At 44.4% G+C, this 25,688-nt stretch overlaps 1 protein-coding gene across 10 annotated transcripts in view; it reads right to left on the minus strand.

The window, feature by feature from the left end:
• EPHA5 (EPH receptor A5) overlaps window positions 1-25,688 on the minus strand; it is a 243,872-nt gene that overhangs the window by 81,602 nt on the left and 136,582 nt on the right. For 6 of the 10 annotated variants that reach the window (XM_077917598.1, XM_077917597.1, XM_077917594.1 and 3 more), the window contains exons 4-5: window positions 22,720-22,875; window positions 11,201-11,536 (exon numbers count right to left, since the gene is read on the minus strand). In XM_077917598.1, coding sequence (XP_077773724.1) covers window positions 11,201-11,536; window positions 22,720-22,875 — 492 coding nt within the window. The remainder of the gene's footprint in view (window positions 1-11,200; window positions 11,537-22,719; window positions 22,876-25,688) is intronic. The other 4 variants (XM_077917600.1, XM_077917599.1, XM_077917603.1 and 1 more) reach the window with 1 other exon arrangement.

Below are 25,688 nucleotides of genomic sequence, written 5' to 3' on the forward strand. Positions count from 1 at the left end.
CAGGTAAAGGCTTGGCTATCGCCACCAGAAAATCACTTGGCATACTACCATCGTCCAAAAAGTGGTTCCCGAAAATGTGTTACCATGACTGACAATAAGAATGTTGGCTTTGTTTTGTCATTCAGTGCTTCACACCTTTTTAAGCCTAGGGCTCTGCTATGCTGACGCCACAATGATATGTCCTCAAAAGAAGTACCAGGATCAATATTAGAGAAAGACCTACAGTAAATAAGGCAAGAGAATATTTTCTGGCAAAATCAGCCTTCTGAAAACATAAAAGGAAATATCTTGGCAGGCTTAGCAAGTTATGAACATTATTTCTTATATTTTTATGTTTACACTCAAACCACTACAGCCCAACGGCGCTCACTTTGTGATCGGTTTGCTGATGCTGGTGAAAGTTAGCACCAAGAATACAAAAGAATGAAGTGTGTCAAATTACCACGCCTTTTGACATGAAACAGGGCTCAAAAGTACTGAATACATAGGTTTGGATCCAAACCTAGTTACACACAGAGTGACCCAATGAAATTAATGGGGCATGAGTACTAGTACTAGTACTAACTTAATTTGATTTTAGTGGGCCTACTCTAAGTATGACTACATCCAACCCATTAAATCAACCTGCCCAGCTGTATAAAAGGGACTTGGACAACAGAATAACCATTGCTAAATTTTCTGGGCTCCAAGCTCTTAATTTAATGCCCATACATATTGTGCATCACTAGATATCTAAGGATTGTTTAAAGCTTGGTAACCAACTAAGAGAAACCAATTACCAACAAGGGAGTTATAAATAAAACCATAAAGTATTCATCTGATCCATAATTCATTGGTAACAGACATTCTACCATCTGGAGTGGGGATGAACTTGCAACTCAAGCGTCAGATGGCTTGTGATGAAGATTTGACATGCAAAAATGGGTGTTGATGTTGCAAATGATTTCATGTGATATCTTATTTCTGATTATTTTTTTTAAAAAAAGATTATTGGCTGCATGTGGGATTAACTTCCATGTTTTCCATTGGTAGTTTTGCTTTTCAAAGGAAAGCACATAAACAATAGAAATGTTTTTGAAGTGGCAATATTTTGCATTTAAGAAAAGGAGGGAAATGATGGCAAACTGTCGTGTGCACACTTGTAAAAATTTCCATGGGATCTCATAGAATCGTAGAGTTGGAAGGGACCCTGAGGATTATCTCGTCTAAGTAAAGGTAAAGGTACCCCTGCCCGTACGGGCCAGTCTTGACAGACTCTGGGGTTGTGCGCCCATCTCACTCAAGAGGCCAGGGGCCAGCGCTGTCTGGAGACACTTCCGGGTCACGTGGCCAGCGTGACAAAGCTGCATCTGGCGAGCCAGCGCAGCACACGGAACGCCGTTTACCTTCCCTCTAGTAAGCGGTCCCTATTTATCTACTTGCACCCAGGGGTGCTTTTGAACTGCTAGGTTGGCAGGCGCTGGGACCGAGCAGCGGGAGCACACCCCGCCGCGGGGATTCGAACCGCCTAACTCCCAGCAATACAGGAATATGAAGCTGTCCCATATGGGAACTGAACCTTCAACCTGATTAGCACCACGCTCTAACCAAGTCAACTATCCAGTTGTCTTGGATGCTTTTTAAATTATGCTTTATGGACAAGATTCTATGAACAGTGTAACTGGTTTCACATCCTGAAGGTGGGTTTAGGTTTGCGTTTCTCAGGCGGCAGCATTGCAAACTGTTTTGAGAGGCCCCCTTACCAAAATCTATTTGTGATACAGCACAGATATCTCATGTACCATGAAAGGAAAGCATATACAAGGTAGTAGACATATGTAGCACTGAATATTTGGATCCTAGCCTTTGTAGTTTTATTTTTTCCATTTAATAAGTGAAGCTTCTTTATTATCCCATAATATATTTGTGCATCTTTGAGGTGCCCCAAGACTATTTAAAATTTCTTTATAAAAATCATTTTTATTTGATTTTACAGATATAAATTTATAACAAAACCACACACATATCCATATAAAGAGATTTCTCTGAATCTTGAGACTCCCCCCCCCATCCCCTCCATGGGTCCTATTGTCTACATTTTCAACTGCATATTATTTCATAATCTATATTTTATATATCCATATTGTCCATAGTATTTGTTACATTGCAAGTGAGAATAAAATCCTGCTCATGTTTTCATCTGCATCTATTTAAAATTTATTCATGGCCTTTCCAAGGTTTGTTCCAAGCAATGTACAACAAAACAAAACTAAAACATTTCCGTGGGGGGTACACCAACTGCAGGTTCTCCCTTGTAATAAAACACAATGCAGAATTAAAAGCTGCAACACGCTGGCATAAAACAGCACTTACCGGTAGTTCTTTTCATTCTCAAGCCTCACTAGATATCACTATCTATCTACGCTATCTACACTTTTAAAATATCCTGTGCATTTCAGCAGGTGTGCTTTTCCTGACTGAATTCAGTTGTTGGTGTGGTCTTTTCCCTCTCTGGTGGTAGTGGGAAGGGAAAGGTGTGTGTTAATTGTTTTGTGTGATGAACAGATTATAGCCCTCCGTGTGGCTACACAGAGCACTTGGAACAACTTTGAAATACTAAGTTGCTGCCAAAGAGGATGGCCGCTCCTACACTGTCAAAAAATGAGGAATTTTATCACTCCCTTAGGGACGCTGGTGGCACTGTGGGTTAAACCACAGAGCCGATCGGAAGGCCAGCAGTTCGAATCCCCACAACGGGGTGAGCTCCTGTTGCTCTGTCCCACCTCCTGCCAACCTAGCAGTTCAAAAGCACGTCAAAGTGCAAGTAGATAAATAGGGACTGCTCCGGCGGGAAGGTAAACAGTGTTTCCATGCACTGCTCTGCTTTCTCCAAAAGCGGCTTAGTCATGCTGGCCGCATGACCTGGAAAAACTGTCTGCGAACAAACGCCAGCTCCCTCGGCCAGTAAAGCGAGATGAGCACCGCAACCCCAGAGTTGTTCGCAACAGGACTGAACTGTCAGAGGTCCTTTACCTTTACCTTTTTAACAATCCCTTTGCCCCCCCCCAAAAAAAAAGCTAAAAGGGCAAATGAGAACACAGATATATACAAATGGAAGACTGAAAGGTGATTCAAAAGATTGTCCATGCTCATTTATTTGTACAATAAATTTGTAAACCAGGTCAAGACTTGCCAAAAGAGTGGAAGAAACTATTTATGCATGCCACAACAGTGGCTAGGATATTACAAGCCCCAAAATGGAAAGATGACAAGACACCAACGAAAGAAGAATGGCAAGCAAAATGGATGGAATCTGCTGAAATGGCGAAGCTCACGAGAAAACCTAGAGATAAGGACAAAAGAGACTTTTAAAAAGATTGGGAATCGTTTGCGATGTATATACAGAAATATTGTAAAGAAGTGGACTCAATAGCAGCGTTTGAGTAAATACAATTAAGAAAGCAAGCGAAAAGGTTAAGGTGCAATTATTGGGAAAACAACAAAATGTAAGATGTAATTGAAAAGATATGGTATAAAAAGGATAAAAGTATAAAAGTATAAGAACAGAAAATTAATGCAGAATAAAATAAGCAGGAAAAGCAAAAATCTAAAGAACCAGAAGAGAAGGTTGAGGGAAGACATGGGGGAGGGGGATATTTGGATTTACATTTTTACATTTTTTTGTGTTACAAGTAGGTAGCCATGTTGGTCTGCCGTAGTCGAAACAAAATAAAATAAATAAAATACTGGAAGGAGGTTTTTTATTATTTTATTTATTTGTTGATACTGATGATTGTGTTGAATATAAAACTGTAAAACTGAATATATATATATTATTTTTCTAAAAGAATTGTAAACTAGGACACAAAACCTGTTTGTTTGTTTTTTGGGGTGGGTTGTGTGTGAAAGTATGATGGTCTTGATCTGTAGAGGAAAATTTACCTGGGGTGGCAGGAAATAACAGGAGGGGGTTAGCAAGCTTTTACTTTTTTAGATGGGGAAAAGAAAAATCTCAGAAATCTTCTCTCTCTCTCTCTCTCTCTCTCTCTCTCTCTGTGTGTGTGGGGGGGGGGGGCTTGGCTTGGTTCTACATTATACACTGCTCTTCAGATAGCAAGGCTATCACAGACTTGCAAAAAACCCATTGAAGCACATTCATTGATCACAAATGTATGTAAGAGTAGCCAGACAGTCTCTGAAACCAGAAAATCTGTTTATAGTGAGTGTGACTGGAAGTGAAGCAAAGGAAGGGGTACTCAGCACATCATAATCCTCACAGGAGAAGAGTCACCGGGGAGATAATTTTCAGAAAAGAAACAACAAGTTGGACACCTTTCCCCCCCCCCCCCGCCTCTATTGTTTACATTGGACCCCTGGAATATCATTATACATATTTGCATAGATCTGTGGAGTTTGGGACTTGGCAAAAGGTAGTGCTTGTCAAATGAATGAATGAATGAATGAATGAATGGAATACAGTGGTGCCCCGCAAGACGAATGCCTCGCAAGACGAAAAACTCGCTAGACGAAAGGGTTTTCCGTTTTTTGAGTCGTTCTGCAAGACGAATTTCCCTATGGGCTTGCTTCGCAAGACGAAACGTCTTGCGAGTTCTTGCGAGTTTGTTTCCTTTTTCTTAAAGCCGCTAAGCCGTTAATAGCTGCTAAGCTGCTAATAGCCGCTAAGCCGCTAATAGCCGTGCTTCGCAAGACGAAAAAACCGCAAGACGAAGAGACTCGCGGAACGGATTAATTTCGTCTTGCGAGGCACCACTGTACTGTTTTCACAAAAGCGACATCTTTTTGTGTCCTGAGAGAAGCACATAGTCCCAAACCTTCTGGCGTAGGAAGACTTCTTCAGCCAACGTTAGATGTTATGGTACGTATGTGGGTGCCACTGAAAACAGCACCCAGCCCTTCCTCTCCTCCTGACTAACATCCCTGGCAATCAAAGAAGTGAGATGCAATGCTTCTGCGCAATGTGTTTTCCTGCCACTTCTAGCAGAAGCCGGTGAAACAGAGCATGGATGAGGAGACTCGCAGCATGGCGACATCACATCACATGGCATTAACTGAGGGAAAAGGATGAGGAGGCGAGCAGCTGCTATGTGGCATCAGCATGCATCTTGTATTATCCACTTCCAGCCTCAGTGTGCCAGTACAATAGGCTTACACATGGGAAGGGTGTTCTTTCCATGAAGCCACTGGGAAACTGGTGCAGCGTGTGCCAGTGAGGGAGCTGAGCTGGTTCTCCATCATCTTCTGGTACCTGGCTCAACACTTGAGCCGATGGTGACCCCTGATGGCAGAACCTTTGTTTCTGGCTCAGAAGGATGCCCTAATGGACAGAAGCTAAAACCCAACCCAGGACATCTTAATCTGTATCTATGGATGGGCTATAGGGCTGAGCAAGCCAGTCCTGCTTCCTCTGCCCTTGATCTCTCCACAACCAGGGACCCAGTTGCAGGGATGGTTGTAACCATGTCCAGCCATCCCAAGCCAGAATTAAGATTGCCGGAAGAAATATCAACAACCTCAGATATGCAGATGACACAACCTTGATGGCAGAAAGTGAGGAGGAATTAAAGAACCTTTTAATGAGGGTGAAAGAGGAGAGCGCAAAATATGGTCTGAAGCTCAACAACAAAAAAACTAAGATCTTGGCCACTGGGCCCATCACCTCCTGGCAAATAGAAGGGAAAGAAATGGAGGCAGTGAGAGATTTTACTTTCTTGGGCTCCATGATCACTGCAGATGGTGACAGCAGTCACGAAATTAAAAGACGCCTGCTTCTTGGGAGAAAAGCGATGACAAACCTAGACAGCATCTTAAAAAGCAGAGACATCACCTTGCCAACAAAGGTCCGTATAGTTAAAGCTATGGTCTTCCCAGTAGTGATGTATGGAAGTGAGAGCTGGACCATAAAGAAGGCTGATCGCCAAGGAATTGATGCTTTTGAATTATGGTGCTAGAGGAGACTCTTGAGAGTCCCATGGACTGTAAGAAGATCAAACGCATCCATTCTTAAGGAAATCAGCCCTGAGTCCTCACTGGAAGGACAGATCGTGAAGCTGAGGCTCCAGTACTTTGACCACCTCATGAGAAGAGAAGACTCCCAGGAAAAGACCCTGATGTTGGGAAAGATGGAGGGCACAAGGAGAAGGGGATGACAGAGGACGAGATGGTTGGATAGTATTCTCGAAGCTACCAGCATGAGTTTGACCAAACTGCGGGAGGCAGTGGAAGACAGGAGTGTCTGGCGTGCTCTGGTGCATGGGGTCACGAAGAGCCAGACACGACTAAACCACTAAACAACAACAACCAGCCATCCGTGCTTACAATTCTCCTTCAGGCTGCCTGTCTGCTCAACACAGGGAAGATAATGGTAGAGGGGCCGGGGCTGGTGTTCAAGGGGCCCATGAATAATTGACCCTTTGGGTCCCTTCCAACCCTACAATTCTATGAGTATGTGAATAGGGCTTGTTTCTCTGATTTCACACAAGCCCAGGGAATTGGTGTCAGGTGCAGAAGCCAGCTGTCTGAGAATCACAATTCTTTCCTTTAAAGCTGATGGATGCTTAAACTTTGTGGGTAAACTCCAGTGAAATGTCAGGCATCCGAGGTGTAGCTGAATAAGGTTATCGGTGAGCAAGAATGTAGATTCACACTTGGGTGCAGGAGTAAAGAGTTAGTAGATTATTATTTTTAAAGCTGACTTTGAGGTTTTTGCTTTAACAATTACTTGACATCCAAATCTTGTGGAAAAAAATAAAAAATAATTCAAGGAAAGATGGTACATGATGTATTTAAATAAACTGAAAAACCCTCAGCAGAAATATGTAAAGATTTGCTTATGTTACATGTTGCATCAATTGCAGAATCCACATTTTCTTGGCACATGAATTTACTGGACTCTGAACACCTCTTTCCAGTCTTACTTTTCACAGTGTTACTAAATGGTCACAACAATTTGAATAATGTACAGAGAACCATAGATTAGTCATTAAATTGATCAACTTTTCACAATAAAGTCGTTCGTGGATTCTATCATCTGATCTTCTACTGCTAGCTATTCAAAGACATGATTCAGCTTATTGTTATATTTTTCAGTCTGGAAAATGATCCAGTTGTTTTCTTCTTGCAATTTCTAGTGTAATTTCGGTTCCTAGATGCTTAACATACCCCTTGCAGTCAAAAATTAAAATTAAGAAAGCAAGACATATTAAGGGTGCCAGTTATACAAAAGAAAAACGGGGGGGGGGGGGACATTAATTATTTGAGGAAAAGGAAAAGTTTTCATGAAATATTTCCTGCAAAAACCAAAAAACAAATTATACCAAAAGTTGCACTTGCGATGTACATCTGGAGAGGCCAGAATCTTAATGCATAAGCCTTTTGTAAATTCTGAAATTCACAAGAATTTTCTTGGGCTTGACATGGTAAAGTAGTGCCCCATCTGCGGTGCTGGCTAGCAAATTTTCTGTCAACACCAATGTGTCTGCCAGACCAATACCATGGCATATTGTCTGAATTTCCAGGCACAACATTTCTCACTGCCAATATAAAATAGATGTCTTTGTCCTGAGAAATGTCTTCTACCAAACCTTGGTACGCCCAGCTTCTACACAAAAGGGGGCAGTTGTCTGATGGTACCTCCATTTTTTAGAAACCCTTCACATTGGTATATCTAACTTTATCTGCAAAGCTTAGGGTGGTGTACTTTGTATATCATTTCATCTTACTCTCAGAAAAACAATGGGATGTAGGCTAGTCTGAGGGGAAAGTGACATGAACATGGCCATCTGCTGAGCTTCAAAGAATCATAGAGTTGAAAAGTATCTCAAAAGTCATCTAGTTCAATCCCCTGCTGGTGCAGACATCCACCGCTATGGCATTCCTAATAGATGGCTAGGCAGCCTCTGCTTTAAAAACCTCTCACAAAGGAAAGTCCGCCATTTTCTGAGGCAGTGTGTTTCTCTGTCAGATAACTCAAACCTTTTTCTTGTAACTAAAACCCACTGGTTTTGTTTTCTGGAGCAACAGAAAACAGACTAGCACCACCATCTAGGTGGTCATTCAAACATTTGAACATTCAAACATTTGAAGATGGCTATCATATCTTCTCTTAATTGTCTCTTCTCCAGGCTAAACATATCTTCAACCTTTCCTCACAGGACTTGGTCTCCAGAGTCTCCACCATCTTTGTCGCCCCTCCTCTGGACACAAGCTAGTTTGCAAGTATCTTTCTTGAACTGGGGTGCTCAGCACTTGACACAGTATTCTAGGCATAGCTGTCAACTTACAGACCAGCAGCCTTGAAAATAAGGGATCAGCAGCCAAAATAAGGGATTTTCCAGGCACAGGTATGTTCAGCTTCTGAGCCCCTCCAAGCCAAAGGCATAAAGCCCAGCCAGCAGCCAAACAAAGCCTCAAGCGGTGGTTCCCACAATGCAGCAACCCGGCAAAGGGGATGCAGCAAGAAAAACCACCGTCACATCTCCGCTGGGAAGCGCTGAGCAGAGGCGAGTCCCCAGGCAACGTGGCCGATTTGATCAGCACAAGGCATGCAAGCTCCACCCCCCGAGTCGTTCTTTGACTCCTTATTGGGTGAGCAATGCAGCCAAGCAACAAAGTTGGAGCCTCCCTCCTCCCTAGCCGGCAGGGAGGGAGGGAGAGGAGCTGCTTCCTTTGAAACCTGGGAAATTTAAGGGACATCATCAATAAGGGACAGCAGCAGGACACAGCGTTGGGATAAGGGACTGTCCCGCCAAATAAGGGACGGTTGACAGCTATGATTCTAGGGAAGATATGATCAAAACAGAATAGTGCTCACCTGACATCTACCTGGTTGTCTGAGGAACCCAACTCCTCTCAGCAGTCCCCATGCCAAGTTCTCCCTTTCTCACTGTACATTTCGTCACATTTACTAGGGTGTTTCTTTGCATTTGCCCACTGTTTTCTGCTGACAGGGATGCGGTGGGGGAGAGAATGACATGTGTAGAACTCAGAGCCAGCACAGCCATTGGGCAAGGCAAGGCTGCTGCCTCAGGCTGAAGAAACCACCACACTGTGGGCACCCTGCCTCCACCTCCAACTTGGGGTGAGACTGCATCCATTTGGGGCAAGCTCTCACCCCAAACTGGCACGATCTTGCCTGAAACTGGTGCCAATGGTGGCGGCACTTCTCCACCAGCGGCAGATGTGATGGTGGCAGAGCAGGTGGTGGCAGCAGCAGAGACAACGACAGGGCAGGATGGCAGTTTCCATGTCACCTCAAGTGGTGAAACAGGAGGTGCTGCCCCAGCAGATCTGAGCAAACATTACTTGGAGAGGCAAAGAACTCCAGAAAAGGCTGTCATTTTCGAAAGCAGTTCTGTGTTTAGTGTCACCTGTAGTCCTGTCGTAACACTATCTACTAAAGGTAAAGGTAAAGGGACCCCTGACCATTAGGTCCAGTCGTGACCGACTCTGGGGTTACGGTGCTCATCTCGCTTTATTGGCCGAGGGAGCCGGCGTACAGCTTCCGGGTCATGTGGCCAGCATGACTAAGTCTATGACTATTTCTGGCTTAGCGGAGTCTTTAACCCGAAACATATGTAACCCGAGGTACCACTGTTCTGTAATGGACATTCATCAGCTATAAACAAGAGAAATCTTACTGACTATATTTATTGCGAAGAATTTGGCAATAATTCTGCACTGAATGAAAAGGATTGTTTGCAAAAACAACAAAATATTATAATTCTTTGCGACAGTTGCAATAGTCCCAGGTATACTGCACTTGATTTTAATATGAAGGGAAATGTTCTAAAGCTACTGTGTGGTTTTATGGACTTAAAAGATAGCTAAATGAGAGTAAGGAGCCAGTAAATTCTTCTCCGACAAGTTTGGGCCATTTGTTCAAAGGCCATACTGAAGTCCAAGTAACCATAACTAAACAACAGATTTTTATGACCTTCAATAAAATATACTGCATTTTACTACCAAACTACAGTTTGGGGCCATGTTGCCCCACTCCACAACATTCTTGTTCTGAAAATTGGTTTGAACAAAACCACACCAGCCCTTAAATATCGAGGCACTCTGATCAGAAATCTGATCTTAGCTATCAAACATAATTTGGATTTCTTTCAACCTACTCCCTTTTATCATCATGTTTTCAATAACGAAATCTGAATGCAGAGATACTCCAGCAGAGCAACTTCTGGCAGCAGTGCTGTCCTGAAAATTGTTGCCGCAGACGTCACACAACATGGACTTAGAGCAAAAAAAGTTGTCTGCTGGGTTTTGGTGTCCTTTCCTTATGCAAGAACCTTTAATTGTAAGGAAAAGTATCTCCACTTGCACAAGAGCACATCTGGATTCAAGCCCTCATTAAAAAAAGTGGGGGGAGTGACCCATCAATGTAATTTCTGTAGCAATAAGCAAAAAAAAAAAAAAAGGAAAAGAAAAAGAAAAACCCTAAAGAAGTGGTTCCCTGTCTTTTCCCTGCCATGGAGAATTGCTGATGTCCTTGGAGGAGCACTTAGTTATTTTTCAACCTGTTGCAGAACCATAATTCCATATAATTCAAACTGTAATACAATAGAAGGGCAGCATAAGAAATAAAGCAAACATTAAAATAACATTAAAAATCAGCATCACTATTCAACGTGATGGATGTGTCATCTTCCTTTCTTCAACCACAAATCCACAGACAAGCCAAAGACCTCCTGACTGAACCTTTTGGACCACTGATGGTCCACAGACCACACTCTAGAAAATGCTGCCCTCAAGCCATCATGCTTGGTCTTCTGCTAGGAGCTTGCAAATGTATTCTTAGTGCCAAATCTACACTTTAAAAAGTCACTATCTTTCAAACAATCTTTTAAAAGTGCAAACTACTGCTTTAAAGGCTGTTGAAAAGCATCTTAGCTACATCTAGATTTTAACCGACAGGGGAAAATGGCTGCATTTATGACTGATTTGACAATGAATGAGAAATACTCTGCACAAGTAACTCCATGGTCTATTAAACGGGCCCCTGAGAGGAAACATTTCTTATATTGTGCGGCTTAGTAATTTATGTGATGTAACCAGAGAAAAACAAAAAAAGGAAGGAAACGCAAGTTCATTATCAAAAGCCAAGCTCGGCGATTTCAAGCTGTGCTCAACCCAGCCTGTTCCACGCCTGGCAAACCCACCCACAGAACCTAATTATCCCGTTGCGAAACTTTGCACTTACCTGCCTGGTTTGTGGTTACATTGACTGACACAAATTGCCTCGCAGCCGGACTCTGGTCGGACACACCATTCAGTGCCTCAATTTCAAAGGTATAGTTTGTGTGAGCAAGCAGGTCCACCATCATCACAGAGGTGTTTCTCAGGCCGCTTTGTTGTGGGAGGTACCTGACATGACCACCACACTCCTCACAGAGACCCGAGTGCCAGTTGCACTTCTTGCATGCAATATAATAAGACACATCTTTCCTTCCACCAGTATCAGCAGGAGGAATCCATTCCAGAAAGACACTAGTCTCGTTAACATTTGAGATGGCACTCCGGGGAGCAGAGGGGGGTCCTGGCGTGTAAAGTGAGAAAAACACATGGTAAGAATCAGATTCAAAGTCCCTCCCAACCCATTTGCTTAGATACTGTCTATGGGATTGGAAAAATTCTAACCAACCCAGTTCTTTGGAAGGCATTAAGTGCCGGTGGGTCCCATCCAGGGCCGGCCCACCCATGAGGCAAGGAGAGGTGACTGTCTCGGGCGGCAGGTTCCACAGAACAGCAGATCCAGCCTCCAAGGATTGTATCTTCCAATGCCAGTGCCATGGTAGCATCAACAGGTGTGGCATGCTCACTGTGGGCTGATCTGCTGCTTCCATGGCAGTCCCTCTCATTTCCCCTCTAAGGTGACATCTTGGCAAATAGGAGACACTGCTGGTCTCCTCTCCCCCTTGTTTGCGATGTAGACCTTCACTCCCCCTTTGTTCCCAATGCAGATCATCATTCCCTCCTTGTTCCTGATGCAGATCTTCAACCACCATTCTTCCCTGGCAGGGGCAGAGAGTGAGGTCACCATTTTGTGGCTTGCCTCAGGTGCCAAAATGTCTTCAACGGGCCCTGGCTCCATCCCACAGAGGCCACCGAATGAAAACCCCACTCAGGGCATAAAGCAGAGCTGGGATGTTGTCTGGTTCAGACTTTTCAGTCGAGAAGCATGAAATCCATGTTATATCAGCCAACCAGCCATCTATGACAGGCGTTCCTCAACTTGATGCTCTTTGGACTATATCTCCCATCAGTCCCGGCCAACATGGCCAACTAGCTGGGGCTGATGGGAGTCTTAGTTAAAAACTTCTAGAGGGTACAAAACTGGAGAAGACTTGTCTAAGATTATCTTGGTGGGTGTTCCACTAAGCTGCTTTACATTTTCGAATAAAGAGTGCACAGTCAGATTCTCTCAGCGGTGAAGGCATAACCAAACTGTGTTGAAGTTATCCTGAGAATGGATTCTTGCTTATCTCAACGAAACAAGCGACATGCCGGAGTCTTTGTAAGAATCCTCGCAACCAACAGGCAGCAGAGCTATGTCAGCAGCCTGACACCGGAATGCAGCCCACCCCTGCTTTATATATATCTGCAATAAATATATAATTAATTCTCACCACTGTTTGTTAGAAATATCAGAGCAGCATGCAGCAATTATCTATGAAACCATCCGTTTAAACAAAAATGGAAAAGTTAAAATCAGAAATCAGCTAGCAATGATGGAAAGATGTGTTCTTCACTGCCTGAATAACCCTGATGGAATAGAAAAGTTTTCAGGATGTGCATAAATGTTGAAACAGAAGGCGCCTGCAGAATCTCTATCAGCAGAGGATTCCACATGACTGTGCCATTGACACTGTAAGTTTGGTTTCTTGCAATTGTCAAAGGAGCCTTTCCAACTCAAGAAACTGACAACACTACTCCAGCAGATAATCTCAGTGATCAAGCTGGGATATAAGGGTTTAAGCAGTGCCTGAGGTACCCTGGACCTAAGTTGTTCTGGGCTTTGTAAATTAATGCAGGGACCTTGAACCTGGCTCAGTAGTAGACGGGCAGCAAAAGCAGATTTTTTAACAATGGTGTCAGTGATGCCTATTGTTAAGGGGGCAACAGGAACAAACGGAGGTCATCCTATGGTTCCATAGCACACAGCTGCAAGCCAAGGTATAGCACTTTCAAATTCTTCATACTTTCACTTTACGCATACATTGGGAAGGTGGAATCTCCATCAATAGCATGTTTGAGATCTACTGTATGCAGGCCAATCCTGTTTGAAATGTAAAAAGTAAAGGGACCCCAACCATTAGGTCCAATCGCAGACGACTCTGGGGTTGCGGCGCTCATCTCGCTTTATTGGCTGAGGGAGCCGGCGTACAGCTTCCGGGTCATGTGGCCAGCATGACTAAGCCGCTTCCGGTGAACCAGAGCAGCACATGGAAACGCCATTTACCTTCCCGCCGGAGTGGTACCTATTTATCTACTTGCACTTTGACGTGCTTTCGAACTGCTAGGTGGGCAGGAGCTGGGACCGAACAACGGGAGCTCATCCCGTCGCAGGGATTCGAACCGCCGACCTTCTGATCGGCAAGCCCTAGGCTCTGTGGTTTAGACCACAGCGCCACCTGTATCCGTATGTAGCATTCATTTAATGCAATGCCATAGCTACTCATTCATGACCTGCAGCCTTTGATGACACCTTGCTAGCCTACCCCTGAATTGCCTGCTGGGTGAGTAGAGTTAAATCTGATCTAACCTTGTTACCTCCTTCCTGTCAAGTTTGTCACCTGATTTGCACAAAAGAGAAAGGGAAAGCTGTCTAATCTTCATTGGGGACCAGCTGACAGCTTCTGCCACTTTGCTGTCCCACAGAAAATGGTCCAAGTGTAGAGCAGATGCTCATAAAAGCTCTTCATTGTAGCAAACCGTGGGTATCCACTAACTGTACGTTCAGATGGGAACCACGTGCCAGTTCCCTGAAGGATTTCCCTGTATGATATAAGCAGCCTCAACCAGATGCTCGTCACATTCACACTTTCAGTGCATGAAAAGTCCCTGAGAGCCAACTCACGCTCACATAGCGTACTAGAGCTTAAATGGCAAAGGCAGAGACAGAGCATCGCCCGCCATTAAGGGATGTTTAAGCAGGCAGGCTTCTCTGCAATTACACTAGTGGCCAAGATTGTGGAAACCTTTTGGGGAAAGTGTATTTCTGAGGTGTGATGGCTCATAACACCTGATTGACTCTCTAAACACTCATGCTCATTGGCTACATTCAAATGAAGGAAAGCTACTCCATATCAACCTGTTGTGCTGCTTTTTTCTGGTTAAGTAAAGGTAAAGGTACCCCTGCCCGTACGGGCCAGTCTTGCCAGACTCTAGGGTTGTGCGCTCATCTCACTCTAGAGGCCGGGAGCCAGCGCTGTCCGCAGACACTTCCGGGTCACTTGGCCAGTGTGACGAAGCTACTCTGGCGAGCCAGAACCGCACACGGAAACGCCGTTTACCTTCCCGCTAGTAAGCGGTCCCTATTTATCTACTTGCACCCGGGGGTGCTTTCGAACTGCTAGGTTGGCAGGCGCTGGGACCGAACTACGGGAGCGCACCCCGCCGCGGGGATTCGAACCACCGGCCATGTAATCGGCAAGTCCTAGGCGCTGAGGTTTTACCCACAGCGCCACCCACATTATTTGGCTATAACTTTTGACAGAATACAGCTAATTGAACATACCTTGAGGCATTACATTCTTCATTAAATTATCTTTCCACTGATATATAATATTATGGTATTACTCCAAAAGGAAGTGGTGTTATGAGCCATCAAACCTCAGAAATACACTTTTTACCAAAAGGTTTCCACAACCTTGGCCACTAGTGTATATGGAAACAGGGGTTGGGAAAAGATTGTGCTACCACTCTAAAGGTTGCTTCTTGCAAAGAAATCAGAACACACCTGCTCTTCATAAATGGCAGCATGCTGCATGTATTTTAAGAAAACTCCCGGGTGCTGAGCTGACCTCTGACAAGAGAAGGCATAGATAGCATGATTTTTCACTGAGCACAGAATCCTTCCATGGGTGGTTGAGGACTACAAGCGAGGGGCAGAGGGTGGGCATGTAAAAAGCAGGCTCGAAGACCCTAGTTTGGACCAAAACCGGGTGGAAATAGAGTGCCTTTAAACCCTAGCTAAATCTGTGGATGGGTCTAGTTTGGCTTTCACTCAGACTGCAGAAAACCTGGCATCCCTGCAGAGATTGGGAGCAGTTTCCAACAGAATAGCATGTGCCTTGTTTGTGCACATACCCAAACAAATCCAGCCTGATGTTGCCATATTGCATATTCAGTCCACACATTTTACCCAGTGAAGTTGACCGGCAGTAGGTTATGCAGCGACAAAATGTATTACTTTTTTCAGTGCATAGATTTCACTGCCAGGTGATGTTGCAGTGGCCCTAGTATAGGTGTTTGTTTGTTTTTTAAAGAACAGAAGACAAATTAATGGAGAATAAAGCTAACATGACAGCTATTAGGCCAGCCAAATAGAACCACAATATGCCAGAGCATTATGCAACAGAATACAGTGGTATCTTGGTTCTCAAACGGCTTGGCTCCCGAACAGATTGGCTCCCAAACACAGCAAACCTGGAAGTAAGTGTTCTGGTTTGCAACGTTTTTTCGGAAGCCGAATGTCTGATGTGGCTTCCACTTGATTGCAGGAAGCTCCTGCAGCCAATTGGAAGTCACGCCTTGGTTTCTGAATGGTTTCAAGAGTTGAACAGACTCCTGGAACGGATTAAATCCAAGAAACAAGGTCCCACTGTACCAGGTGCTACTGGGCTTGGGTAGGTGCCAGTGAGAACAGGGAGTGGCTATTACTTTCATTTCTACATATGGACTCCCAGATATATCTGACTGGGCTAGCTCAGAGCGTCAAAATCCAAATGTGTTCGGAAGGCAGCGGGATCCAAACTTTGTACCTAGCTGATGTCCAGGGGACATAGGAAGCTGGGTTTGATTGGGGAAAGCAGAAAGAATAGTAGAACAAATTATTTTCTAAAAATGTTCCTTACCATTTGCCTCCCCAAATCCCACTGCCACCTCTGCTGGACTTGAGCAGCTCCCCCTATCTAAGCCACTCTCTTTCCTGCCCCTGTTTGAGGTCACATGCCAACTGATATCCACTTTCTGCACCTTTCTGCAAGCCTAAACAATTCTGTTCCTGAACTGGCCATGGGCGACCACCACTGCTCTTCTCACACTCTTGCTTCTCGGCCATAAAGGGACCCCTGACCATTAGGTCCAGTCGTGGCTGACTCTGGGGTTGTGGTGCTCATCTCGCTTTATTGGCCGAGGGAGCCGGCGTACAGCTTCCAGCTCATGTGGCCAGCATGACTAAGCCGCTTCTGGCGAAACAAGAGCATCATACGGAAACGCCGTTTACCTTCCCGCTGGAGCAGTACCTATTTATCTACTTGCCTTTTGACGTGCTTTCGAACTACAGGAGCAGGGACTGAACAATGGGAGCTCACCCCGTCGCGGGGATTCGAACCGCCGACCTTCTGATCGGCAAGTCCTAGGCTCTGTGGTTTAACCCACAGCGCCACCCGTGTCCCTCCTTCTCGGCCGTACAAACAAGCAAATCAACGCACTTCACTGTTTTCCAACATCCTGCACTCAGCTCTCTTCCACTCTCCCTACTTCTGTGCTGCAAGCGGAAAGGTAATAATAGGAGACACAGATGCTGCAACAGATAAGGGCATGAGCTCCCTAACCCAAAGATAATGCAATAATTTTGGGGAAGGTACTCAGGTTGGCACAGATCACATAAGGGAAACCAAAGGACGTGATAAAGCCCCAGGGACTTAGGTCTGACAGCCCCACACAAGAAGGAATCATCTAACAAAAGTAATTATTGAACAGCTGCTTGATAGGAAGAACTTCAGCAGGTGAAATTTCCTTTATTGTGTTTATACACTGGGGGGGAGTGGAGAGATCCCCCCTATGAATTTGTGTTAAATTGTCCCTGGGGTGGTGGTGGTGGGGAGAATTATTTATCTACTTGATAGGGACTCAAGTCGGCTTACAGATAAAATAAGGTAAAGGTAAAGGTACCCCTGCCCGTAGGGGCCAGTCTTGCCAGACTCTAGGGTTGTGCGCCCATCTCACTCAAGAGGCCGGGGGCCAGCGCTGTCCGGAGACACTTCCAGGTCACGTGGCCAGCGTGACATTGCTGCTCTGGCGAGCCGCGGGGATTCGAACCACCGACCTTTCGATCGGCAAGCCCTAGGCGCTGAGGCTTTTACCCACAGCGCCACCCGCGTCCCTATAGATAAAATAAGAACAGCTAAAAACACAGCAAACATAATAAATTATAAAAACATTTAAACACCAATAGAATTAAAACTATATCATGGTTTATAAATGGAGTTGTAGAAAGTGCACAAGTTTTCCATTCACTGCACTTGTGTTTTGGAATAGGAAACCATTACATAAACAAATAAGAAATGCACATAAAATCTGTAAAATGCCTCTGGAAGAGCAAAGATTACACATTAGGGATGGGATGGACCAATGCTGTTTCTCCTTTTGACCATGTTCTTCTTTCTTCCTCTGCCCTCACTGTTCTTACCCTCATTTGCCCTCATCCCCAACTCAATCTAACTCGGTACCCCCCTCCATCTCCCCCAGATTATTCTAGCTGATGTAGCAAACATCCATAAATATAAATAAAATTGTCCATTACGGCCAAATAGATTGAATGGCAATGTGGGCAAATAACACCATGGGCAGTGAGGGGAAAAACTGGAGGGGAGGAAAATTATCCTAAATAGCCACCAATAGTAGATTGTGAATGTTCAGTGAGCATTTTCTTCAGCTGCACTGTCATCATTTAGAGGTGAAAATAGAAGCTAGAGCATTTGTATTTACGAACAGTCTCAAACTACATTACATTACATTACAAAGATTGAATTCCATACATATTTCCTATTATATAAATCACGGTTTCCCCCACAATCAGTTCTGTAAAAAAATATACTTTTCTGTCTTCCATTACGTCTCCTACAATCAGCATCAAGGAAATTATTGTCTTGCAATTCTCCTTCTCTCACCAGACACATACTAATGCCAAATCCCACATCCTCACTCTTCTCAACATTTCTATAATGTATCACCTTTTGCAGAAAGAAGGAAGCTCTCTAGTAAGCTCCTATCCCTGTGTTGTCTCTCTCTTTTAAAATGCACTAAGGCTACTCCCTCACCACCACCATCTCGATTAAACTAACTTCTCTTACTTTTCCACATAGGCTTCCAATGTCTTATTCCTTAGCTTTTTTAAAAGAGGACACTATGGGCTTTATCTAGACATAGTTGGACTTAGTTTTGATTAGAATGAATCTAGTCTTAGTCATATTTAGCACAGACCAATTAAAATCAATGGATTAAATAAGTCATTACTAATATGTCCCACTGGAACCAAAGTGAAACTAATTTTAACACAATTCTAACACAAGTGTCATGGTATGCAGCTTTAGAGAGGATCCATTTTATTTATTTATTTTGCAAAACAAAGTATTATTTCAGCCCCCAGGGTTGGGGAAATGTTTTTTTGGAAGTGTGTGCACAGTGTCTGATGCAGGCTTAGAACCAAAAGCGGAGCTCAAGACAAAGCAAAAAGCAATTATTGACAAATTGTTTTGATATGGAGGTTATTTGATATGGAGGATATTATGAAACTGCTTTGAGTTGTCTTTTATACGGAAGCATTATGGGCAGTGACGCATTAGAACGTAAACATTGGGAAATGTGTTTGTTTATGCTTTATTGTAAACTGCTGTGATTGCAGTGTATGCAGAAAAGTAATATACAAATAAAGTGTGTATACATGACAGCGCCACATAAGCATCTTCAACAAAGAGTTCTCTGATGCTCTCCCACCTATTCCATTCCTCCTCCCTGTCCACAAATGCAAATTTCTCTTAAAGTAAAAATTTATTGAGATTCCTGCATTGCAGTCAGGGTCCCTTCCAGCTTTACAGTTCTCTGATTTTGTGATTCTAAGATGCTGTTTGCAACATCACGTCCATCACTTTCTCTAAAAACTGGTTCCATGTCCGTACGCTGCTTTTGAAGGAACAGCAGGGTTCCAACAAATGACTAAAACAACTTTTTCTTAAAACATCATGTTTTTAAGTCAGCGAAAAGCAGGCAGGAAAATGACCAAGAGTTTTCTGCATTCAAGGGTTTGGCTGCAATGTTTATCCTCTCCTAGTTATGATGAGTCATATATTATTGTATGGTCTATGAACACAGTTCATTTTCCCCTGGGATGACTGTGTCCCCCACCGGCCCAGGTTTCTTGCCTGGTTTCTGCAGCATAGAGGCAAATTCAAGATATTCCCTTGTCCTGCATGAATGGACCCTGACAGATTCAAAATCGGAGCTTCAAAATAAATGTTTGCAGGAGAAACTCCAAACAGGAAGGGCTCCCTCACTGCTGACAGATATAAAATGCGCCATTTGAGAGGGTGGCAGTTGCTCCTCTTCTTAGTTTTATTATAAGGCAGCTTCCACAGGACCCCCAGGAGCTAGTTTATAAAGCGTGTTCTCCCTAACAGAGAGCACGTGTTGCAGTTGGGGGAACAAGCCACCCTCACATTACTGTGCAGATTTGGTGAGGAACCCAAGCCTTTAAGTGGTTAAAATTGGGTTGCTGGGGAGTTTTGATTGTAGCCAATTTAGAGGAGGGGTCAGAGTATTTAAATACAGGGGCCAGACGTTGGACGTCCTCTTGGCCGTTTTGCATCGGATCACCCGCCCTCCCTCCCTTTAATAGGGTGGTTTTTTCTTGATCGCTTGACCTTGCTATGCCTGTCATGAGGTCGTCCGCCTTGGAGCGGGGGGCTGGTAGGAATTTTGCCATCTGGCTGATTGGCTGGTGCCATTTGGTTTTTGCCTACTGCGTAGCAAATCGTCACAACTTGTAAGGTTGGCGGTTAGGCATTGGTTAAATTGGTGCTTGGAGGGGTAAGTGCCTATCCCTCCAAATGATGCGGAAAGGGAATTCCGTTAAAGGAATCCAGGGGCTTGCCATTCTTTTCGTCCTTGTCCCTGGCATCGGACTTGGGCCGTGCAAGCCCCACAGGAACATGAGGGTGAGAAGTGAGGGACTGTTGCCCAGCTTCATTTTCTCACCCAATACTTGTTTCCCATGCTGGCTTCCGCTGGTGTCCGGAAGGGCCAGCTCTGTCCTCGAGGGCAAGGACAGATAGTCATAACCAATGCCTAAGCAACCACTCACATTTTTTGTATTTTGAATAAAGTTGTGGCCAAAATTGTGCCAAAAACCTTAAACAAAAATTGGCGTGTGAAGTGTGAATTTTTTGGGGGGTGGCATTGTGGGACTCAACACGCAAAAAAAGGCACCCTGAAACTGCAGGACTGCAAAGCCCACCCGCAAGTTTGTGTTAGCTGACTAGTCCTGGCCATGTGCTGAATATACAGTGGATGCTCGGGTTGTGAACACGATCCGTGCGGGATGCACATTCGCAACCCGCAGCGTTCACAACCCACAGCGGCGCGTCTGCGCATGAGCGGGTTGCAAAGTGAAATTTAGTGCTTCTGCACATGCGCGACTGCCAAAACCCAGAAGTAACCCATTCCGGTACTTCCAGGTTTCGGCAGTCCGTAACCCGAAAAAACGCAACCTGAAGCGTCTGTAACCTGAGGTATGACTGTATAGAGGTATGTAGTGGGGAAACTTAGCATATAAACAGATGTCTGGAACCTTGACTGTGCAGGGTTCTGGATGTATAGAGGTCTAGACATTCAGGTTCCCCTGTTGCAGATGTCCATACTCAAGGTATGGCTGTTGGGAGTAGTACAAAGAGCTCCTTCAAAATGTAGAGCAGGGGTCGGCAAATTTTTTTAGCCGTGGGCCAGTCCACTACCCCTCAGACTTTGTGGTGGGCTAGAGAAGCAGCATGGGGGGGCTGGAAGAAGAGGCAAGGGGGGCAAGTAATCCTCCTCCCCACTGCTAGCCCCAGCTGCTGCGCTTACCTTCCCAGGGGCTGCCGCCGCCACCGCTGCTTCTCCTCGGTAGGCAGAGCGAGCTCGTCCGCTCCGCTCTCTGGCCCACAAGAGCACCAGGGCAGCGGTGACGGAGGGAAGATGAGTGGCGTGAAAGGGCTGGCTCCGGAGAGGCGTTGCTTAAAATGGCGCTCAGCCAGCTCAGCCCAGCCCCCTTCCTCCTCTAGGCAGGGCGAGGAGAAACCAGGAGGAGGGAGGGAGGAGGCGCCACCGTGGTGTGTGGAGGGGAATGGAATGGCGCAGGGGGGGGGGAATGGTGCAGCCTGAACGAACAGAATCCCCACACCGATCCACAGACAGTCTGCGGGCCGGATCCTGAAGGCAATTGGGCCTGATCCGGCCCGCAGACCTTAGTTTGCCAACCCCTGGTGTAGAGCCTTTGTGTGAGCAATGCATAAAGAATGCCTTGCATAAAAGGAGCTTTCTGTTCCTAACTATTCTCTCTCTCTCTCTCTCTCTCTCTCTCTCTCTCTTCCGCTTCCCCGAAAGCTACAAACCCTTACAATACAACAAGCTGCAGAATGCCAGGCAGCTCCTAACTCTCTCCTGAGTAGCCAGCATTCAAAACGTTTCTCTTATCTTCTTCCTCTGAGCCATCATCTTCCCAAACAGCTATATTAACTTTGTCCCCTATACTCAAACAAGAGCACAAAGCACTCAAGGCATTCACCCTAATACTCAGGCGGTACTGCAAATAACTGACAGTTGAGAGCCATGGAAGCCAGTTCTCTTGAGCTAAGGAGCTGGTTAGAAGGGTAAAAGAAGGCACTGAGAACTGAATGAATATGTTGTTAAAGGAATGCTACTGTACTGCACAGTATGAAGGGATCTGGGATCTGTTCTCCAGTCTTGGTATATTTCATAGCTAAATATGTTTAACAGACATTGGTGGGTTTTTATGACTGGTGGCTTTCTGAGTGGAGATACAGTATGTATATATTTTAAGGAACATGTTAGTAGCATAGGAATAAGGCATGCAGGAGATAGAAATCTTGAGTTTTGCAGCTATCTGGGGAAAAATGAGATGGGGAATGAGCAGTGTCTTGCATGTGGGGAACAGATGGTGTCTGCCTGCTTCCTTGTGGTCAATTTCTTTGTAGGTAAAGAATCAGGTATTATCACAACACTCTAGAACTCCAGTAGTTTTTCTTCCTATGGAAACCAACACTGACCATATGAATTTCCTATAACTCAAGGGAGTGTGGAAGCTTCCTTTTGCCATACGTGTCCTTTCCACACACAACACCCTAACTATTCAAAGCATGGCCCAGAATTGTCCTGCCACCCCACCAGAACAACCTCTGACAGCATCTGCAGAATGATGATGTAATGACTGCAAGCACAACTATAGGAAAATGTAAGGCAACAAAGAAGAACATGAAAAGAAGTGGGAGCGACAGGGGGTCTGATTTTGCCCCTTCTGCTGCCCAAACTCCTTTCCCCCTTGACCATATCTAGACCTCCATCTGACATCCTGGGGAACCACTTCCATTTCAATTCGGGGCAGATGGACCAATGATCTGACTCAGTGTAAGCAGGTACTTGCGTTCTCAATTATCACAATCGTCATTTAACACGTCGCTTGTAAAACGAGCACTTTAACTGATTAAGTGCAAGTTGACTCACTTGTGCAGGCCATCGTAGGTGGGTCTGATTCCTTTCGGAAATAGTGCTCTTCACAAACACAGGAAGTTGACGCTTCTTCGCGTGTGTAACTGTGTGGAGGGCATTTCGTGCACATCTGACTCTGTGGCGAGTCTTTAAAGAATCCTGACCGGCATGCTGCAAGAGAAGAACCAACATTTAAGTTCATAGCTGCTATCTGGGAGCCCAAGAGTCAACCAAGTCCAGCCCCCCCACCCACCCAAAAGGAAGAAGATGCAAAGTTGTTTCTTCAGAGAGAGTGTGACTCCTAGAGTGGGCTTTTTCCCAACAATCTATTAAAAATTTTTTAAAAAATATATATATATTAGGAATTCCAATGTAACAATTTATCAAAAATACATCATCTTCATTTCCCCCATTTTTCCCTCCCCCTCCCCAAAAAAGAAAAACCCACCCTCCCACCCCATAATAAAAATATTATTAATAAAAATAATATTTCATTAACAATTTCAGCATAATAAAATTTCAAAATTTCAAAACATATCACATTCATTATGATTTTTCCCTTTTTTCACCCCCCCATCAAACCCTCCCCGCCACAGAGACTTCCCTCAGCTCCACTCTCTGATTTCTCAGCACATATTATTCTCTGCATGTTATAAAATTGTACATATCCTTACATTATCTATCTATCATGTTATCAACCAATAAATTTGTGTATGTTTATTCAAGCCCTGCCAAGGAGTCCAGTTCATTTTGTTGTCTTTTTAGATAATTTGTAAAAAGCTCCCCTTCTTCCTTAAAGTCACAGTTGTCCTTGGACCGCAGTTTGTATGTCAATTTAGCCAGTTCTGCGTAGCTCATCAATTTTTCTTGCCACTGTTCTTTCGTTGGAATTTCCTCATTCTTCCATCCTTGTGCTATCAAGACTCTTGCCGCTGTTGTAGCGTACATAAATAAGTTCTTTATTTGGCTTTCCCCCAACAATCTAATATAGGCATAGGCAAACTCGGCCCTCCAGATGTTTTGGGACTACAACTCCCATCATCCCTGACCACTGGTCCTGTTAGCTAGGGATGATGGGAGTTGTAGTCCCAAAACATCTGGAGGGCCAAGTTTGAGGAAGCCTGACCTAATACTACCACCCCCATCAAGATACATTTTCTACAACTGAGACTCGGTCTGGGGGAAAAAATCACACACTCAGTTATTTAAATGTCAGCGTAAATGTAGTTTCTTCTTCTCTTTTCGTTGTATACCAACCCCGTAGTTTTATCATTAATTTTTGCCTTCAGGTGTTACAGCTAAGAAATCTTCAAGCACCTATAAAAAAGTCACTGAAAACATTAGAATACTGCTTTTGAGCTTCTTAAGAGCTGCATTTCAGGGAAATGGTTGAATGTGCTTTTCGCTTTTAATATCTAGCCTCTTCTCCTAAAAATAAATGCCTTAGCCAAAATTGAAATAGTGCATTGGCCTAGAGAGGAAATGGGATATTTGCAGAGAAGGTGCTGTAATGAATTCTTTTTTAAAAGGGAAAAAAAACCCTCATTGCTCTTTGTTTTCCCATCCCTCAGAAACCTGCAAAGAATTTCAAATTACCACATATCTGACAGATTCCTCAAAGTTTGCTCCAAGCTAGACATGTCCCCTGTAAAATACATGCCTCCAGGATTTAATACGTCTGTACAACAGAGCTTGTTGTCTGAAAGTGTGGGGGAGCTATTATTCTCATGCTTTTTGTCCTGCACAATAGTGGCTGGAAGATTTACTCCTTTTTAGTAGGAAAGAAAAAAGGATCGTTATTATACTTTTCTACACTTAGCATTCATGGGTTACCAGTGGTATAGAGCAGAGAATATCTGTCACATGCACTGTTTGTTTTTGATTGTATAGTCTTAGAGAGACGAGCCCAGACCTTTGTACTAACTTTTTGGCAGCTGATTTAGCATTACGCCTGAGAAACTTACAGAATAATGCTTTGAGCTACGAAAAGTGGGCCAGTTCAACTTTGATGGCTTTGGGCACAACCTGTTATGCTTCTGATCTGAATCAAAACCTTGCTTCTGAGCACCTGAATTTCTTATGTCTACCTGTTGGCTTGCATGGGGAAATGACAGAAAACCTGTTTATTTTGTGACAGAACTTGATTAAATCTGCATGCGTACTAGCAACACGTTCTCACCGAAAGATACAGACTACAAGGAACGAAAGACACTCAGTACTACCCATGTCTAGGAATACTACAAGGGTATACAGCTGCCATATAGGATCCAACACAGCCATCATTGATAACAAGGTGCAAGCATTTAAGAAAAACACAGAATTAACCCACATGTGATGCTTCAATAATATATTTAATGCTTTAAAGAATCCCTTTGGTGCAATAATCACCATAGTAAATTCCAAATGAAAAAGTCAACTTAACATTTGATGGCTAAATTAGCATGTTGTTCCCACTGTGTTAAAAGCCGATGTTCCAAATGAGTTGAGCTTGAGTTGTATACAAAGCCTTGTTTTAGAATAGCCTCTTGAGAGATGTTGCCTTCTTAGAATAACTCACCCAATTGAATTCTTGGGGAAATGTAAAGGATTTTTAAGTGTTTCAATGAGTCGTAATTTGTATGCACTAAACCAGAGTTTACAGCAATATAATCTTTAATTCCCTTATCTTCTCCCTTAAAGGTAAAGGTACCCCCTGCCCGTACGGGCCAGTCTTGACAGACTCTGGGGTTGTGCGCCCATCTCACTCTAGAGGCCGGGGGCCAGCGCTGTCCGGAGACACTTCCGGGTCACGTGGCCAGCGTGACATCGCTGCTCTGGCGAGCCAGAGCTGCACACGGAAACGCCGTTTACCTTCCCGCTAGTAAGCGGTCCCTATTTATCTACTTGCACCCGGGGGTGCTTTCGAACTGCTAGGTTGGCAGGCGCTGGGCCCGAGCAACGGGAGCGCACCCCGCCGCGGGGATTCGAACCGCCGACCTTTCGAT

This window comes from Podarcis muralis, chromosome 13, assembly GCF_964188315.1.
Source record: "Podarcis muralis chromosome 13, rPodMur119.hap1.1, whole genome shotgun sequence".
Classification (NCBI taxonomy): Eukaryota; Metazoa; Chordata; class Lepidosauria; order Squamata; family Lacertidae; genus Podarcis; species Podarcis muralis.